The 18407-nt window shown below is 45.1% G+C and overlaps 1 protein-coding gene across 1 annotated transcript; it reads left to right on the top strand.

The window, feature by feature from the left end:
- The first annotated feature begins 2462 nt into the window (after positions 1 to 2462).
- Positions 2463 to 16984, top strand: lpar3 (lysophosphatidic acid receptor 3). The gene is made up of 6 exons (XM_063201907.1): positions 2463 to 2724; positions 3692 to 3820; positions 4271 to 4573; positions 5034 to 5364; positions 15027 to 15100; positions 15388 to 16984. Exons 2-6 carry the CDS (start codon positions 3713 to 3715, stop codon positions 15649 to 15651), a joined length of 1080 nt encoding a protein of 359 aa, XP_063057977.1. The 5' UTR covers positions 2463 to 2724; positions 3692 to 3712; the 3' UTR covers positions 15652 to 16984.
- The last annotated feature ends 1423 nt before the right edge of the window (positions 16985 to 18407 follow it).

The raw sequence follows: 18407 nt of genomic DNA, 5'->3' as shown, positions 1-18407 counted from the left end.
TTATCAACTCATGTAACCAACGGGACAATCAGATAGTGACATGCTTTGTTTTGTCCCCATCACACACAACAACTCTCTCCACCCTGTCTCTTCTGTTTTCTCTCTCTCTCTCTCTCTCTCTCTCTCTCTCTCTCTCTCTCTCTCTCTCTCTCTCTCTCTCTCTCTCTCTCTCAGAAACACACACACACATACATACTCAGAGACACAAAGGGACATATGGACACATACACACATGAACATGTACAGTAAAGTGTAAAGGTCTGGCATTCACTGTGACCTATCAGACACCAACAAGAGCCCAGTTTGGACTTTGAGTTTTCAGCCAGGAACAATTCAGATATCAGAAAGAGACTTTTGTATTGGCGAGTGTGTGTCGTCAGGGGGGGTTGGGTTGGGTTGGTATGGGCTCGGAGCGGGAGGGGGGAGGGGGGGCCCTTGCAATCTCCTTGCCCCGGGGCCCAGACCCACCTTAATCCGGGCCTGGCTCTACGTATAGTTATAGGCTACTGGGCATGAAGATGTAAACACACCTGAATGTGAGGACATGACTCAACAGGTGAAATGCTGCAAGCCATGTGTGCCTTTAGAAGTGTATCTGGGCCTTTCTATTGTCCTTAGACTGGTATACAAATCTTAAACACAACAGGTGCCTATTTGTCAGAAATCACAGTGATCAAAACCGTTTCAAATGTTATAGCTGCTGCTTCAAGGTTTATTTGCTCTGTCATGGAAGAATTAGTTTCTAGCACAACAGAGCATTATGCAGACGATAGAGACGATCCATTTGTTTTACAACCAAAAACCACGCTATTGTACATGTTGAATTTGAAGAATATTCAAACTTAAAAGAATATGAAATATTTGTTAAAATAAGCGATTCAAACTCACTCACTTCTCGCTGCCCTGTTCCTGAGAGCTCAAGAGAACATGGAAGCATGCAAGAAGTATTGATGTTGGTGTTCATGTAGCCCAACACTCAAATATTTTTAAAGGGGTCGCTGAGCTCAGAATTCAATGTAATTTGGTAGTATGAAAAATTGTCTGTCAGTGTGAGTTCAAAAATTCAGAAATGGAAAAGTGTTGACACCTGAAGGAGGCAATAAAAGTGTTTTGGGCTACAGCTGATGCCTTCCTGCGAATCTACAAATCACTCACTCGCGAGATGCTGAGACAAGCTGCGGCACAGATCATCCCCAATCTGTGTGTGCGCGTGCGGCGCGTGTGTGACTCACTACCAAGTGCCATGTGCCATCTTGCCCTGAGAGGCAAATGGAAGTGTTGCCTATCTGCTCTGCCAATCCAGTCAGGTTTGATCCGGTTTCCTGAATTACTCAACCAGGTGGTGGTGGTGGTGGTGTTGGGGAGGTTGATGTTATGTGATGATGACCAGGGGCAAATGGTGGAGGGTGGGGCAGGGATTTATTAAGGGGCAAAAGGAGGAAGGTGAGGTGCTAATGTCTTCAGACCTGGAACCTGGCACATGTTGGTTCACAAACTGGTTCTGTTTTTTAACTGAAGCTTTCTGGTAGTCTACTTGAGGCCCCTCGAGGGAGGGAGTGGGCCAGTAGGAAGGTTTGGTTTGTCCTGGTCCCCTGTGACTTGTGGCTCCTTAGGACTTTTTCACCCCTGCAGGGGGGCAATTAAGATGTCACAGGCAAACAGAGGGGGTCCATTGAGGACAGTATCATTAGCCTATTGTTAGACGGGATAACATTCTTTACATTTCTTTTTGCGCCTATCTTTTGCGGTAGTTAATTAAAAAAATGTTTAAGGATTTCATCATAATGCTACCTACACTTGAATCTGTTAAAATACAATGTTTCATTAGGTTACATGAGATATGCCTATGCATTTACGGTTGCCACATATGACGCACAAGCGCACAAAACAGGACACATTGACGCACAAGCGCGAAACATTAATGCTATTTATTTCAATGGGATAATATAAGGAATTATAAACGGGACGATTTTCCTGGATGGACCACAATAAACTGGGACAATCCTGGAAAACCCCTGGACGTGTGGCAACACTACCTAAGTTCTTAGTCAAAACAAACATGGACTCCTGTGAGTGGAGGTTGCTAAGATGGATGGATATTGTGTTGTTTCGTAATGGTTTTATGGTCTTTTCTCGCGTACTGTAGGAGAGGTCAAGACTCATAACATTGCGCAAGCTCAAATTGCCTCGTGCACTTCTTCTCACGAATTTCTTTCTTTCAGTCACTTCAGGTCTTCGCAGCCCGCGGAGCACCTGCTGCGCATACCACTGTCACCACAACCGCCTCGGTTTAGTTTCTTTATATTAGGAACACTCCACAACAGCTGTTGAAAAGCAACAATTAGAAGTTGAGCTCAAATTCAAAGTAACAGTATTGCAAGGGTGTTCGGTTTTTTTCTTACTTTTTCATTCCGTTTTTTTAGTAGCCTATCAGCTTGACTAAGAGAGCGGAGCACTTGTGAGACACCACATTCCAACGAGCCTTTTTGTTTTTTCAACACTGTAGAGCCCAAATCCACACCCACTGCTGCAGGCGGCTCTCCACAGCACTCAACTAACTTCACTTCACTTCGGCACTTGAGTCACACACTCACAGGTGACTAGTCTCGGCGCCGCTGTCTGCGTTGCTGTGGACCCTTATCACTGTTTTGGGGACGAGGAAAAAACATTTTACGATAGAAATGCCCGATATTACCTGAATGTGATTATTGAAGTCTTTAGTTGGTAAGTAAATCACCTTACGCAGAACAATGCGAAATAGTTTGATTGTTCATAATTCACTGGGAGGCTTATGAGAGGGTTTGTTTTTCTGTTTGAAAAATAACTGCAGTAGTGTAACATTTGATAGGCCTATAGGCTACTTTTTAAATTGTGTCAAAACAGAAGAACACAATTGATGTTGTAGCCTATGTCTTCGGAATGTAACTTCACCATTCCTGGTGAAATCTGGTTAATAGCCTAAACTAGGTACTACATATCTGAAGCAATCAAATCAAGCAAGGCAAATGTTCATCAACTATTGTTGTGTAGGCCTGTGCCTTTTATTTAGGCCTATGTTTATTGCAATGATCACAGAATATCTTTATTTTGTGCCTACAATGGAGTGCAGTATACATAGTTGGTTTTCAACAATGAACTTGATAAAGTTCTCTGATAAAGCTAGCCTAGGCCTATAAAAGTTCAGCAAGATAATGTTCCTTTTTAAAGTTGTTAAGTGTTTGTTGTCGTTTTCCTTATGTAGTTTGAGGTGCACTTATGAAGGAGTAAAATCAAGTAAAGCAAGCATATTTAGTTTCTTAATATGAGTGTGCTTGTAGTCTATCTGTGTCTCAGGTCCGCACTTTCTTTGAGTCATTATATATTTAGACTATTCTGCTCTCGCTCTTCAAACTCCAACAGAAGTCCAGCTGCAAATAACTGCTAATCATGCATTAACCATAACCTGCTTGAATGAGAACCTTCACAGACATATAATATTCTTTTATCACACCAATGTCTCATGTGCTTTCCCTACAGTTATTGGCAAGAGAGCAAGATGGAAAGTCTGAATTTAGTAAACATTGTGGTGTATCATGTAGGATGTACTGCATTTAAAGTTGATGGACGCCTTCCTTACACTGTTGGTCAATATATCACTATTGCACAATACTCAGGTTTACTGTTATAGCAGTGTCGTGTGTTTTCCTCCTAGTCAGTGGCGCTAGAGGGCAAGATGGCGGGTCATAACCACTGCCACCATGACCAGGCGATGGGCTTCTTCTATAACAACAGCAACCAGACCAAGGACGAATGGGACAGGACCCAGCTCATACTCGTGCAGGTAATAATTTCGTTCGTGGCAGTGCACATGTGTTTGTCCTGTGTTGCACTTTAAGTTAATGTTTGTCCGGTCTTGCCTGCGCATGGGATGGTGAAAATCATTGATTTCACACAGTAAATGTTACAGTGTTAATTCAACACTGTTCTGAGCACAAATGGTCTTACTTGATTTTAGTGTTAGATTTTAACTCCTTGAGTGTTGAATTGATTCTGTGGAGCCATACTTGCTCTAAAATGGTGTTAACTGAAATTCTCTAAGGGTTATTTCAACACTCAAAGAGTTGAATCTGACACTAAATCAAGTTGGACCATAATGTGCTCAGAACAGTGCTGATTCAACACTGCAAATTTTACTGTGCGATTCCTTTGTATCTTTTGTCCAGTTGCACATGTACAGAAATGAGCAATAAAGCTGAGGTCGGATTTGACCTTTGACCTCTGATGTTTGCAGGTGGTGGGCTCGGTCTTCTGCTGCTTCATCCTGGTCTCCAACGCCATGGTGATCGCTGCCGTGGTGACCAACAAGCGTTTCCACTACCCCTTCTACTACCTCCTGGCCAACCTGGCGGCCTCCGACTTCCTGGCAGGCATCGCGTACGTCTACCTGATGTTCAACACGGGCGAGGTGTCGCGCAAGCTGACGGTGCAGGGCTACTTCATACGGCAAGGCCTTCTGGACACCAGCCTCTCCGCCTCGCTAGCCAACCTCCTGGTCATCGCCCTGGAGAGATACATCTCCGTCATGAATTGGAAGGTGTGTGTGTGTGTGTGTGTGTGTGTGTGTGTGTGTGTGTGTGTGTGTGTGTGTGTGTGTGTGTGTGTGTGTGTGTGTGTGTGTGTGTGTGTGTGTGTGTGTGTGTGTGTGTGTGTGTGTGTGTGTGTGTGTGAGGAAGGTGTGGAAGATGTGTAACGGGCATGGTAGTTCCAGTCACGGAAGCATGAGGGTGGCTCGCACGCTGAAAATAGAGAGACAAGGTCGACAAAAAGCACATTGTGTCTCTTCTAATCAGTATGTAAGACTTTTCAGCAACTTTTCTTTGACTTTTTCGGTTCCACATATCTGATTTCATATGTAGTGTAACAATACTGATGTAAGTGAATGATATGTTGGATTTGGCGACAAAGCTTTGTTATATTTTATGCAACTGAACACTGTAATTTTCTTTCCGGAACAATAAGGCATTTTTTCTCTCCGCCTGTGTTGTCCGTTCTAGGTGCACAGTAACCTGACGAAGCGGCGTGTGACGCTGCTGATCGTGTCTGTGTGGGGCATCTCCATCCTGATGGGGCTGGTGCCCAGTCTGGGCTGGAACTGCATCTGCAGCCTGGACCTCTGCTCCACGCTGGCCCCCATCTTCAGCCGCAGCTACTTGGTCTTCTGGTCCATCTCCAACCTGGTGGTGTTTCTGGTCATGGTGGCCATCTACCTGCGGATATACGCCTACGTCAGGAAGAAGACGGCCGTGCTCACGCCACACACCAGCGGCTCCATCAACCGCAAGCGGACGCCCATCAAGCTCATTAAGACTGTGATGACCGTGCTGGGTGAGTTTGGTTTAGGGCTCCTTGTTTTTGGTTTGGTTTGGTTCAGTTCAGATCCCCTTTGGATCAGTTCACAGCCCCTTTGGTTTGGTTTGTCTGGGTTCCCTTTGGTGGAGAACACCAATGTATAAGCGTGTAAGACTCCGTCAAAGTCTCTTTGAGTAAGATACTCAACCCCAATTGCCCCTGGTGGCACCCTGTGTGACAGCCTCTGCCACCAGTGTATGAATGTGAGTGTGGATGGGCGATAGTGAGAGGCATATGTTGTAAAGCACTGTGTGTGCAGTGATGTTCTATAATGTAAGGATGAAAGAATTTGTTAGATCAGCAAGTGGGTAAGTGAGTTGTTCTTTGTTGAAATATTGAGGAAGCTTCAAGTAATGAGGAATATGTTGATGTTCTTAATGGCTTACCCAGAGAACAAGGCCTATGCATTACTCTGCAGCTCTTCATACCCAAATACCACAAAAAGAGACATAAGAGCTTCCTTTGCTCTGCACATTCCTACTGCTAAGCAGACATGTAAATGAGAATCTACTGGAGATCACAACCAAAAGCGTATGGTAAAAGCATTTCCAGGCTTGTTGACATTCGGATCACTGACAGAACTTGACGTCTGCCATGTTTTCCATTAAAGTCAGTAGACCACGAGGTAGCATTTGCATGTAATCAAAGGACTCTGGGCCACTCTCATGGCTGTTAATGTAATATGGTCATGTCTGCTAGGCATGTGCTGGAGGCATTTCGTGTATTTCTTGTTAGCCACAGCGCAAACCTCAACTCTCTGCTTTAACAGCTGTCTCTGAAGGGTTTTGTGAAGGAGAAGTTGCGCTACGGGGTTTTTTTGTCCCACCGATGTTGTTAAGGTGTCAGTCAGAAGGAAGTGGGAGAGCTACAGGTACAGTATGTGTAGTACTGTATGTGCTCAGCATCTTGTTCTACTGCTGAAGGGTTGTCATTAAAGTAAGATTGAAAAAAATCTAAGTTGAGCTATTTAGGGGGGGGGGGGTGGTAGCCTGCTACAATTATATGTAAGGTCTACAGCAAGTCAGAGTAGCAAGGTTTATGCTGGGTCTACAGCTATAGGTACGTATAGCCGCCTAAGGGTTTTCATTAAAGCATTAAGTTAAGTTGTGTGCGATGGGGGTTAGCGTTGTGGGAAGGTGGTCCTTCCAGTAAGGGAGAGCAAGCAGTACAGGTGTGTGTGCAACTTAGTATGTTGGGACTACTGATGTTGGCATTCAATAGCACGTTATATGCTGGAACTGCTGCTGTAGGTATTCACAGCACGTGGACTGGACTATTGTTGTAGGTATGCATAGCATGGAATGTGTTTGCACGTTTGGAGCAGGATATGCTGGGTCTACAAAGTATGCAAAGCATGGAATATGCTAGGTCTACACTGCACCCCTATAGGTAAATGTATGCATGGGACATAGGCGTTCAATGTTTGTAGGTATGCGGCACAGTACAGGATTCTGGATGTACAGTAGTGATGTAGGTATACTACATTCTGTAGCGCTGTCTATGCTTCGTCTTTATCTGTAGGTACAGCAGGCTATGCGTAGGGCTGGCAACTCCCTGGGGAAAAAATAAGGGACACCTCATTCACTTGGATGGGTCTGAGGGTCCTCGTCTCTCAATTTTTCTTTTTCATTTTGTATACAATAGGCCTATATATTGTTGGGGGCTTCTTATGCCTTTATTATGACGGGGACAGAGAGACGGGGAGGGTTTGGCAAATGACCTCGGGCCGGAATCGAACCTGGGTCGCCGGTGTAGCAGTCGAGTGCCCAGCCGATTGAGCCACAGCTGGGCCAAAAATGTTGTATTTCTTAGAAGCAGTTTCTTGCATTGTAAGCAAGTTGCGTCCTGTTTCAGCTCACTGAGAAACCATACTTTTGTTTCTAAATATGGGACGATTCCGTATTTCAAGGGACAGTTGCCAACCTATGCGTAGCAGGGGCGTAGTATGCTGCGTCTACAGCTGAACTGTAGGCATGCATGCGTAGCATGGGACATGATGGCTCTTCAGTTCCTAAGCGCCTCAACGTCCTCCTTTGCTTCCACGCCCTCTGTGTAGCGTAGTGTAGCTGTACAGGTCAAACTGGTAATGCAGATTGCCATCAGCCGGCAAGACGCGTGAGTTGCCTCCTCGCTCCTTTGACTCATGTGCTGTCTCACTCCTTTGTTTCATGTTGCCCTGGCGCCCTCTCTCTCTCTCTCTCTCTCTCTCTCTCTGTCTCTCTCTGTCTCTGTCTCTCTCTCTCTCCTCGTTCTGCATGTAAAAATAGAGTTTGCATTGGATTTCAGCTCCCCTCCCTCACCTAGGGGAGCCAACTTGACAACAAATCATAACTCCCAGTAGCAAGTCCTGTCACCATTCTCATAGGTTTAGTGTGGGTGTCTGAAGATTTGTGCAGTTCTTGGACTGATTCATTCACTCTGTGGTTGTGTGTAGAGATATCCAGTGACTATTCTCTCGTCCATTGTTCTTTTGTGTCTCTGTGTGAGACAAGCAGAGGGAAGAGAAGAGAAGAGGAGAGGAGAGAAGAAGAGAGGAGTGAAGGAGCAGTTGGTGTTTTATTATACACAGAGTGTGCTGAGCAAAGCTGTTATTATCTCTCACCCAAGGCCAGCGCGTACGTACGCACTCCGCCTCAGAGTAGTACAGAAACACTCCCGCCCTGCCCGCCGCTTTTCTCAGGGACGACGCATCCTGTGGGCTGCCAGAGACGTTTGAAAACCTTGTGTTTCTTTTGCCCAAGTGTGCAGAAAACACCATCGTGCAGCTTCATGAAACAAACCCGTCCTTCAGATGGGTATATAAAACATTGTGTGTTTTTTACAGTTCAGTGGAAGCATTCATCCAGCTCTATGAAGACAAACTGTGCTCTTGTTTTTTTTGTTGAATAGTTATTTTTCCTGTTTGTTTTTATTTTTTTTGGCATACACACTGCTTTCTGCCCCTATGAAACACAATCCCATCTAATCATGGCGCGTATGGGCTCCTCCATAACAAAATTGCAGCTCTCCTCGTCACATTGATGTGGTAATGCATTTTGCCACAAATTCTTGTGTCTCGTCTCGCCCACGCCTGTGTAGTAAGTATTGCATTGTTCAGTACTGTAGTCTGCATTGCATATGTACATCAAAAGACACCGTAGGGCAGATATACTGCAAAAGGAAAAAAAAACCTACTCTTCCTTCTACCTTCTTAGAAAACAGTTAACAAGACGCTGGGCGACTCCACACATAGCTGACATATCTGTGTGATAAAGCGTTATATGTGGCTCGATAAAAGGGAGGCGAGGATACGAGCAGGCACAGAGGATTCTCTCTCTCCCTCTGATCTGTTTGGCTACAAATTCTTAGCTTCCCACACAGCTTACAGCCCTCCTCCTCCCAACACACACACACACACACACACACACACACACACACACACACACACACACACACACACACACACACACACACACACACACACACACACACACACACACCTTCCAGTTCATGACCAGGAGGTTGGCTAGCGAGGCTTTAAAAAGTTTACTCAGGACGTTAACTGCCGTGGAGACAAACACAGCAGCTGTGTACGTGCATGTGTGTGTGTGCATATAGGCAGGGGGGGCGCATGTTTCAGGAAAGGCCTCTTGGTTGGTATAGCGTGTGTGCGTGCGTGCATGTGTGTCTGTGCATGTGTGTGTGTGTGTAGTCAGGGCAGCATGTTTCAGGAAGGCCCCCTTGGTTGCTATAAACAGACAGTGGACAGGTGTGGTGTGGTGATGTAGAAAAGGCTAACAAAGCTACTGTATACCTATGAACCCTCCTTCACTGATGTCCTCTTTACTGGATGTCCATTCCACTGAGCTCCTTAGTTCAGCAGTTAATCAGCACTGGTGGTGATGTCCAAAATGTTGTTTACATGAGACATTTAATGTGGAATTAACTCCATTTAATTCTGAATAAAGCTTAATTCCGTTTTGAAAACGGAAAACACCTCTGAATTCTGAATTAAAGGAAAGAAAAAAGTAAACTTGACGGAACAATTTATTCTGATTTATTCCTTCGGAATGAAAAACATAATGTAAACGTAGTGAATATGGTACAGCATAGGACAGTGTGAGTTATATTGTGCACTATGTTGTGTAGGGAGCAAATATTTTAGACTAGGTCTCAATGCAAAACGGAGGTGCCTGTGAGGCCGCCTTTGCTCACTTCCTTTCTTCACCTGTCAATACAAGTCCTTCTCCATTGAGCTCCTTTTTCTGCACTCAAAGGACTGCTATGCAGTGTATACAGTATACTAGATTGACTATGAGTTGTTTTGATAATCTGTTTCATATAGCGCTTTTCATGGTACTCAACGCCGCTTTACAAGAAACACACACACACACACACAAACACACACACACACACGTTTTGAATTCGGGCTCAGTGATAATTCCTCTGTCCTCCCTATTCAACTCCTTATTTCACCAGTCAATGCACTCCCCTCCCTAGAGTACCTGCCTTTGACCCACAATGCACTCAACGCGCTCATTGACACAACAGGTTCAACCGTTTTGTAAGGTTTTTGAAGAACGGGCTGCTTGTAAAGTGAGGTGCCATTGTCACACTACTCCCTACGCTATCCCATGTGCATAGTGGCCAGTAAATGCAAGAAAGGAGCTCACATTGCCTGTGGAAATGGGCAGAATTTTTTTATTATTTATTTATTTTTATTTTTTTTTTAAGTTTCAGTATGCATTTGTGCCATAAGGATATGCTAAATGCTGACTTGGGCTTCCACTCTAGTGGAATCTGTGGTGAGGCTGTCTAGTCAGTGGATCATCTCTAAACACAGGAAAACAGCAGAGAATGTGCTAATAACCAGTAGCACTCACAAGGTTTTTTTACCCATTGCACCAGTGTCTCACCACAGGTTCCTTTCAGCGTTAAACACAGTCTGATAGAACCGGAGGTCTGGACAGTGCATAAAGCAGAATTGTGCATCCGCGTGCATCAGAGACAAACCGTTTTTTTTTTCACTTATAATTTTGCTTCCATTATACTCAAGCATAAAATATTGAAATCAAAATTTCAAAATTTTGCAATGCACACAACATTATGGGTGACATATCATCTCAAAAATGACAAATTCTTGGTGCGCGTGTAACTGTTGCATCTTTGACCGAGACAGAAAGTCTTTGTGATGTATCAAGAGCCACGGTGTCCAAGGTGATGTCTGCATACCACCAAGAAGGATGCATCACATCCAACAGGATTAACTGTGGATGCAACAGGAAGCGAAATTTTGAGCAAAACTGTGCTCCTCTTACCCTCCTAATTCAACATTCACACTTCACTTCACTTTACTGGTGCAATGTGCAATTAATGAAGATTGGCCAACAGGCTGGTCCACTTGAGCCATGAAACTTCCCACACTAAAATGACAGGTGTCTCAGATATTTTGTCCAACCCCTGTAGATACACATAAGAAAAGCAGCCTAGGGCTTCCTAGAGGAGTGAGAATTGGCTCCTGCTGGATGAGTTGGAGGGTTTTGCTGGACACCTTTTGTGCTCTTCAGAGGTCAAACGTACAGGACTGTTGCAGCTGTGCTGTGTGAGGTATGTTAACATAGTAAAACTCAACTACAAACAATTACCAATGTTTTGTTTGAAATAAGTCACATTATTTACTAAGTGTTAATAAATGACTACTTTAATAAAGCTTTTAAGTGTACTGTTATTACATAGTTGTACCCTTTATATAGTGTCTCTCAAGATACCCAGATTGCTTTGCAGGGTTGAGGGTGGCACGGGTTTACAGAGTTGAGGGTAGGGGCACGGGCTAGGCCAGGGGTTGTGTGTGTGTGTGAGTGCGTGCGTGTGTGTGTGCGTGCGTGGGCGCGCGTGTGTGTAATGCACAGAAAAAGGTGTCATCACATTTTTTTTTTTTAAACCCATCAAACATTGAAATATGTCTGCCACCCAGGACTCAACCTCACAGTAAACTCTGTTATGGGAGGCAGACACTCTTAACACGTGAGCTAAATGGTCAGGCTGCTAGCCCAGTCTCCAGCTCTACAAGGCTATGGAGGGAAGGTTACTAATGCTCTACCTCTGATTTTTGCTAGTTGGCAGCCATTATACGTGACTGTATCGAGTTAGGAGCTCAGACCCTGCTGCTTATCATGCAGCAGTATGAAGTCCGAAACCCAAACCCCACTGTCTATCACAGTAGGGGTTACCAACCTTTCCCAACCTTTTCCAACAGCCCACCTCCACTCAAATAAACAGTCAACAGCAACACATGCATTGTTTAGATGTTGAGAAAGTTATTTCCCGACCCACTTGCTATCTTTGCCAAGACACACCAGTGGGCCCCAGACCACAGTTTGGGAATCAGACCGTGCACTTCAGTATAGAGTCTGGAACCCAAACCCCCTCTTGCCTATCTCAGAGCAGTATTCAGTCTGGAACCCGGCCCCCGCTGGCTGCCTATCGCACGGTAAATCCTGTTGATTGCCCTCAGCAGCCTGCATGACTCGCATGGATGCCGAGCTGCTCTCACAAAGCCGGCGCAGGTGTGCAGCCCAGACTTGTGCGCCAAAGCATATTTGTGTGTGTGTGTGTGTGTGTGTGTGTGTGTGTGTGTGTGTGTGTGTGTGTGTGTGTGTGTGTGTGTGTGTGTGTGTGTGTGTGTGTGTGTGTGTGTGTGTGTGTGTGTGTGTGTGTGTGTGTGTAAGCAACAACTAAAGATGCTTTGTGTAGGGCAGCTCAACCACGGCGCCTGGCTTGGCAATTCAGGTTATGGCTAGTCAGGTTTGATTGTCCTATTTAAATGTTGGCTATGGTTGGTGTCTTGTGTCGGCTGGAAGAATAGCATTTCATCCAATACAGGTAAAGTAAAATACCCGGCACTGTTTTATTCAATACAGGGAAAAGTCTGAATACAAAAACGCCTAGTCTCAAGCCTAGAATCGAGTTACGCCTTTTGTGTGTTTCACAATTGTCCGGTACAATTGGCCGAGTCGTACTACTCATTCTAACAAAAAGTCTCTGTCTGCTTGCTGTTCCGGAGACTGACCTTCTGATGTGACCTTATCACGTGTCCTTATGTCCTGTTACTCCTAATTGTCCTTGCTCTGGTGGTGGAGATGGGAGTACCCAGGGGATTTCAGTGCATCATGCAATTCCTCATACAATCCTGACGGGCTAGTGCTGTTTCCTTCTTCATGGTGTTCTGTAGTGCAGTACATCACAGGCAAACCAATAACACAGTGCAGGCTGTTAACAACATCACATTAGAGGACTTCACATTATAACTGAAATCATCCTCAAACCTGCAGTGTTTGAAATCAGTTGGCTCTGTCAGATGAGTAGCCGTGCAAGATTGAATTTGTTTGTGTGCGCGTGTGTGTTTGGGTCATAGACATCCAACATGTCCTTCAGTGCAACGGATACTTTTGCTTACTGTAGATGCAAAAAAAAGATTTTTTTTAATTATTATTTTGGCTTGGCTTTCATGCATTCACTTTTCAATTTTTTTTTTTGAAATTTCATGTTTTTCACAGTTACAGTTAGCAAAAGCATCTGTTAGCACTGAAGGACAGTGTCATGTTGGACGTCTTTGACCCGTTTGTGCATGAGTGTGCGTGCGCATGCGTGTGCGTGTGTGTGAGAGTGAGAGTGAGAGTGCGTGTGTGTAGTGTGTCTGTAGTGTGTGTCTGTGTGTGTGAGTGCATGTGTGTGTGTTTGTGTTGGTATAGTGTGTGTGTGTGTGTGTGTGACTGCATGTGTGTACTGTAACCAGGCCATAAAGGAGAGCCCCAATGCTGCTCCCTCACATGTGCTGCAAACATGGCGTGCCCTCGGCCCCAGATGTGGGTAATGCGATTACAGGGGACGAGACTGCGCTTAAATACGGAGTTCAGCAGAAGGCAAAACAACCACAGTGGAACCCCTTAAGATGGGGTTTGTAGTAAAATCTCACTAGTTCTTTTCTTCTCTTTTTTGCTTGTTTCCCTCTCTTTCTCTCCTTTCTCTCCCTCTCTCTCTCTCTCTCTCTCTCTCTCTCTCTCTCTCTCACTGTGTCGGTCTCAGTCTTTTCCATCATCCCCCTCTCTCATGTCTCTCCATTCCTCTGTCCTTTCCCTAACCTACTGTAACCTTCACTATGGCGATGGGAAAGTGAGCAATTTCAGGCAGTTTGTTGCCGACTCTCGTCAGTTAACATGGATAGTGATGGATGTGTTTGCAATCTCTCTCTCTCTCTCTCTCTCTCTCTCTCTCTCTCTCTCTCTCTCTCTCTCTCTCTCTCTCTGGTTGTCAGGGTATACAGGATAGCCTTTGTTCTCCTGCCCATGAGCAACTTCCAGACAAGTCTCTACACGCATTGCCCTTCCGCACGACTCTTGCATCCCCAGCACTTGTCTGAGCAGGCTCGGTCCCTTACACACACGTGCATGCACGCAAATACGCACACACACACACACACACACACACACACACACACACACACACACACACACACACACACACACACACACACACACACACACACACACACACACACACACACACACACACACACAAACAAACCTTTACACACACTTGTGTCCTCACAAACACACACATGCGGGCCTATGGATATACATGGACACAAGCATATACACACACTCACACTTTCCCTCATATACACACACACATGCACACACAAATACCCTCACAAACACACAAATGCGGGCCTATGGAGACACAGACATAACCACACACACAAACACACACAAAACACAGATTAGATGCCCGGGTGTGTTCCTGCTAGACCATAATAATCCCCAAAAATGATGTGTGATTCCCAGAACAGACAGACACACACACACACACACACACACACATACACACACACACACACACACACACACACACACACACACACACACACACACACACACACACACATACACACACACACCTCCAAGGTGGTTTGTGAAGGAACTGGCATGGCATTACAACATGGCGGTCGAGGCGGGTAAACAGCCTTTGCTGTTGTTCCTCTGGTGCTTCTAAATAGCTTTTGTTCGCATCAGCAGCAGCTAAAACCACACACACTCCTCTTTATTAAACAGTAACTAAACCTCTTTTCTTGAAACTTGAAACAAAATGCATGCTTGTGTAATAGCTTTCCATAATTTTGAATTTATATAGAGGTGTGTGTGTGTCTGTACGTGCGTGTGTGCACGTGTGTGTACTGTATGTGTGCGTACGTGTGCATGTGCGTGTATGTCTTGCTGTGCATCTAAACAGTGATTCTCTGTTTATGCTTGTTTAAATAGGTGCCAGTATAGTGTATGTGCGTAGGCATATGTGTTGATATCTCCCTCTGTATCCACCTCTAAGCTTCTTTCTCTCTCCCTCTCCCTCTCTCTCTCCCCCCATCTCCATCTCTCTCCTCGCCCTTCTTCCCCTACCCCACCATCAGACCTTTGGTCCTACTTTCTTTTCATTGTTTGTCAGATTGTACTCATGTGAAACCATTTTAAACCTCTCTCTCTCTCTCTCTCTCTCTCTCTCTCTCTCTCTCTCTCTCTCTCTCTCTCTCTCTCTCTCTCTCTCTCTCTCTCTCTCTCTCTCTCTCTCTCTCTCTCTCTCCTCCCACCTCCCCCATCCCCTATCAGGTGCGTTTGTGATCTGTTGGACGCCTGGTCTTATAGTGCTGCTACTAGATGGTTTGGACTGCGAAAGCTGCAAGGTACTCAAGGTTTTTTTTGTCGTTGTTGCTGTTTATTTTTAAGTTTTAAACTTCCTTTGATAGTATTTTCATAGCAGACCTCTTGTAATATGCCCAATTTAAATTGTAATGCTAGTCCTATATGGCTAGTGTAAAATGTGATGGTTGCAATGGTAAATCTATGGATAATTGTTATGTACATGTAATTACTTATTTAACTTTTTTGTATTTATTTAATGATTCACCTTGGTGTATTTACAGTATATACTCATTTCTTTCCTTGTGCGTATGTGTTTGCGGAACTCCAGGTGCTGAAGTTCAAGAGATGGCTGCTGCTGCTGGCGGTGCTGAACTCCGTCATGAACCCGGTGATCTACTCCTACAAGGACGAGGAGATGTGGACCACCTTCAAAAACCTGCTGCGCTGCGTTGGCAACGGCACCCGCCGCCAGCGCTCGCACAAGGCCAACATCCGGCCCGGACAGGAGTCCGGAAACAGCCTACGCCTCTCGGAGGACACCAGCAACACCACCACCAAGACCTCCTCTGCACAGGAGGTGCTCAAGGCCTAGGGCAAGCAATGTTTAAGGCCTAGGACAAGTAATGGTTAAGGCCTAGGACAAGCAATGGTTAAGGCCTTAGGACCAGAGATGTTCAAGCCCAAGGACAACCAATGGTTAAGGCCAACAACCAATGGTTAAGGCCAACAACCAATGGTTAAGGCCTAGGACCAGAGATGTCCAAGGCCTAGAACAGCAAATGCTGCAAGACAATGGGACAAAGACATCGGATGCTCATGCTTGTTTAGGTCTAGAACTATGGAGGCTGTGCTATGGCACATAGGCGGGACCAAGCCCAGTTGAAGGGCATAGAAGGTCAAGGCTAGGATAGCACGTGTCTGTGGAAGGAGTTGTGGAGTATCAAAAATGTTTCAAAAAAAGACCAAAAACACCTAATGGAAGCAGAATGTTCATTCCTATCTACGCTCCATGGTTCTGAAACAAGAGGTGATCAAGACCTAGAGACCTCATTTGCTGAGGCCTGGTGCATCCCGAAGGACTAGCGCAGCAGATGGTCAAGGACAAAGGGGGTCTTGGGACAGGAGATAACGACCGTGTGGGACAGCAGAGACTGGAGGCTTTGGAAAAGGGATGCTGAAGTATTGGCACAGGAGATGCTTGGACAGTCCCTGCTGAGGGCATGGCCCAGCAGATGTTCCAGGCTTTGAGACCTCAAACATTGAAGGCCTTAACCAATGCAACAGATACTCAAGTCTTGACCCCACATGTTCAGGACCTGGGGAAGCACATGCTCAAGGCTCTGGACAAAGGGTGATGATACCTTTGGGACAGCACATGCCAAGGCTGTAGCAAGAGTGAGCGATTGCTTGAACTTTAAACCAGCTGATGCTGACTCCTAAGGACATCACCTCAGCTTTGGACTGTGGATACTGAAAGCACGGGAAAGGAGTAATCAAAGGCAGAGGATGAGACATTACCCGTGTACCTGTACCATGTTTTCATTTTTTTTTTTCAGATGCTCAGGGCCTACCACAACACATGCTGAAAGATCTAGCCCTTCTCAAGCCGAAGGTCTGGGACAGGAGTGTTTAAGGACTGAGAATGAGACATTACCTGGCTGTTTACAGGAACACATTTCCTGCTTGATTTACATTCATGCATTTCCTTCAATAATCTCTTCCTCACTGCAGGTGAACCACACCCCTGACAGTCTAATAATGTAGGACATATACCACTGTTGCTGCCGATGCATGCGATTCCCCATTCATACTAAGTACTGTACTGTATTCTGTTGTTGTAAATATATGTATTTTTGATGTTGTTCCAATGTACTATCGTCCTGTGTGGTATATACTAAAGGAATTAAATGTGTTTTGTCATTTCACTGTGCTGAGAAATGTTAAGTATGTTATGGTCTGGTAAAAGTAGTTCATGTACAACAGATTTCATGACGTTAGCAACCGGATGTAGTAGTGTGCCTGTGTGTTATCGGTATACATGTAATTGTGTAACATCTGCGTCTGCATGTTTGGGCAACATTCTTCTTGTCACCTCTACTCTGCTTATCCTCCTTTTATCTTTACCTCATTCACCTCCGATGTCTCTCTCTCTCTCTCTCTCTCTCTCTCTCTCTCTCTCTCTCTCTCTCTCTCTCTCTCTCTCTCCATTTTCTCTCTCTCTCTCTGTCTGTATACCTCACTCTCTCAGTGCTCATGGTTATCTCTTCGCTTACGCAACTTGGCACAGACGGAATTTTCCTGTGACTTGAGACAATGATCCTGAATAACATCTGCTCAGACCGACTACCTGACGCATGGCCAGAGCTGTGCGTCACACGTCACAAGGAATGGCTGGAATCAGGCTGAACAAGCAACAGAATAGATGACGAAACATTTTTTAACACGCAAACCTGTGGTGTGTAACTGAGTCATTTGAAGTGAACCCACCAATGCCTACCATTGGAAGTTCAGAATCTTGGTGAAAATAATAATGGCAGTTGATGAATTCATTTGACTAAGTGATTGAATTATGTTTATTCTCAGTGGTGCTCAGTTATCAGTAAAGACCTGTTGATTGCTTTCGCCAGTCTGAGAAGACCCTTAGGGCCTACAATGGCCCCACTCGCCTTCTGCTCGTGTAAACAGGATGCCCAATCTCGTCCTGCCTACATGATGGAATGGCGACGATAAATCATCTGGGCCGCGTCCCACGGCTAAACGGCCCCAGGCAGAAGCTGTGGACGTGGGCTCTCGGCCTCAGATAAACAGGAAGAAAACGTGTTTAGCGTGTTTAGCAGACCATGAGAGCTAAGAGTACACACTCTCAAGCGGGTGTCTCCCACACGGGAAATTTACTGTGTCTCTGGTAAGGTAGAGTGACACATGCGGAGGATAGTAGATCAGCACCACCTGGCAAAAAGAGAAAAGAAAGTGAAAGAAAAGCATGACTTCCTTAAAAACTCTCAATGTACACCATGAAAAATAGACCAGTATGAATGAGAAAAGGAGCTTTATCTATGCTAATTGCTGTCTAGTATCTGTGTCACATCAACACCTTTATGTCCAGACAGACTGATTTGGATGATCACTGATATGACCTGCATCAAGGGACTTCAACTTTAACTGTGTTGACATTAGCCCACATCATGTCTGGATTCACATGGATTCATTCTGATGTTTTTGTATGTTTGCTTAGGGGTTTTGGTAAAAAAAGGTAAAATCAGTCAATTATGACATCGGGCCTGTTGTAAACTAAACCGCAGCATCTCATCGTATTAATACATCAATACAGTATTGTTCATCTGCCTT

The sequence above is a fragment of the Engraulis encrasicolus genome, chromosome 6 (assembly GCF_034702125.1).
Source record: "Engraulis encrasicolus isolate BLACKSEA-1 chromosome 6, IST_EnEncr_1.0, whole genome shotgun sequence".
In the NCBI taxonomy this organism is placed as follows: Eukaryota; Metazoa; Chordata; class Actinopteri; order Clupeiformes; family Engraulidae; genus Engraulis; species Engraulis encrasicolus.
This window is presented reverse-complemented; position numbering and strand designations above follow the sequence as displayed.